General features: G+C 54.1%; 1 protein-coding gene across 2 annotated transcripts in view; it reads left to right on the top strand.

Annotated features, from left to right (window-relative positions):
• The first annotated feature begins 525 nt into the window (after positions 1-525).
• LOC119275969 (F-box protein SKIP8-like) overlaps positions 526-837 on the top strand; it is a 3,012-nt gene continuing 2,700 nt past the window's right edge. Inside the window, exon 1 of one of the 2 annotated variants that reach the window (XM_037556901.1) lies at positions 526-837. This exon is cut by the window's right edge and continues 343 nt beyond it. In XM_037556901.1, coding sequence (XP_037412798.1) covers positions 740-837 — 98 coding nt within the window. In that variant the 5' untranslated portion in view covers positions 526-739. The other variant, XM_037556902.1, reaches the window with a different exon arrangement.

The raw sequence follows: 837 nt of genomic DNA, 5'->3' as shown, positions 1-837 counted from the left end.
GACGATGGCGCCTAGGGCAGCGCGCCGCCTCAGAGTTTAAGTTGTTTTTAGTTTTCTTTAATGCAAATGTGGACGCGTGGACTCTTGCCGGTCTTCCTGGGCGGCTTTAATGTTTAATTAATGTTGTTTTTATTTTAAATATGCATGTACTTTTTTTTCCTCGCGTCGTCAAAATGGATCGGGCCAGTATTGGGCGCATGCGCCGACCCAAACACGGAAGCGGACGTTCATGTCCGCATGGCCGATTCAAATGGACAAAAAAACAAAATCATCTTCCGTTTGGATCGGCCCGCTGGAGTTGCTTTAAGGGAGCAGTCGACGAGTACGAGGACCATGCTGTTACGTGCCGGATAGTATAGGTACTGTACTTGTAATTATGTCGCGGTAGGCTCTAGAGGATCAGATTGTGCTAAATTTTCAAACAGGGATCAAATCACCCTAATCGTGTGTCAGAAGGTTGAAACAGTGATTTTGGCAGCTGCAGGCCTACCCCTTCCGGATCGAGCCGGACCTCGTTCATAAATCACAGCGCATACCTTCTGGTTCTGGTCAGAGATCACCCACCCATCCCATTCCCACCTCCATTCGAAAGCGGAAACCTCCCTGATTTCCCCATCTCCTCCCCCTACCCCCAAAACCCTAGCTCCGCTCCTCCTTCTCCATGTGATGGGATGCCGACCAAACCCTACCCCCAGTCCCTGACCGCCGCTGCGTCCTTCCCCGCGACCTGGATGTCCGCATGGACGGCTTCCGGGCCCTGATCGCCGCCGGGGCCACCGCCGTCTGCTGCGTCGTCTGCGCCATCTGGGCATTCCGCTCCCCTTCCCCCCCTCCCCC

The sequence above is a fragment of the Triticum dicoccoides genome, chromosome 3B, assembly GCF_002162155.2.
Source record: "Triticum dicoccoides isolate Atlit2015 ecotype Zavitan chromosome 3B, WEW_v2.0, whole genome shotgun sequence".
Lineage (NCBI taxonomy): Eukaryota > Viridiplantae > Streptophyta > Magnoliopsida > Poales > Poaceae > Triticum > Triticum dicoccoides.
Note: the sequence above shows the minus strand (reverse complement) of the source record. Positions and strands in the feature narration are given on the sequence as shown.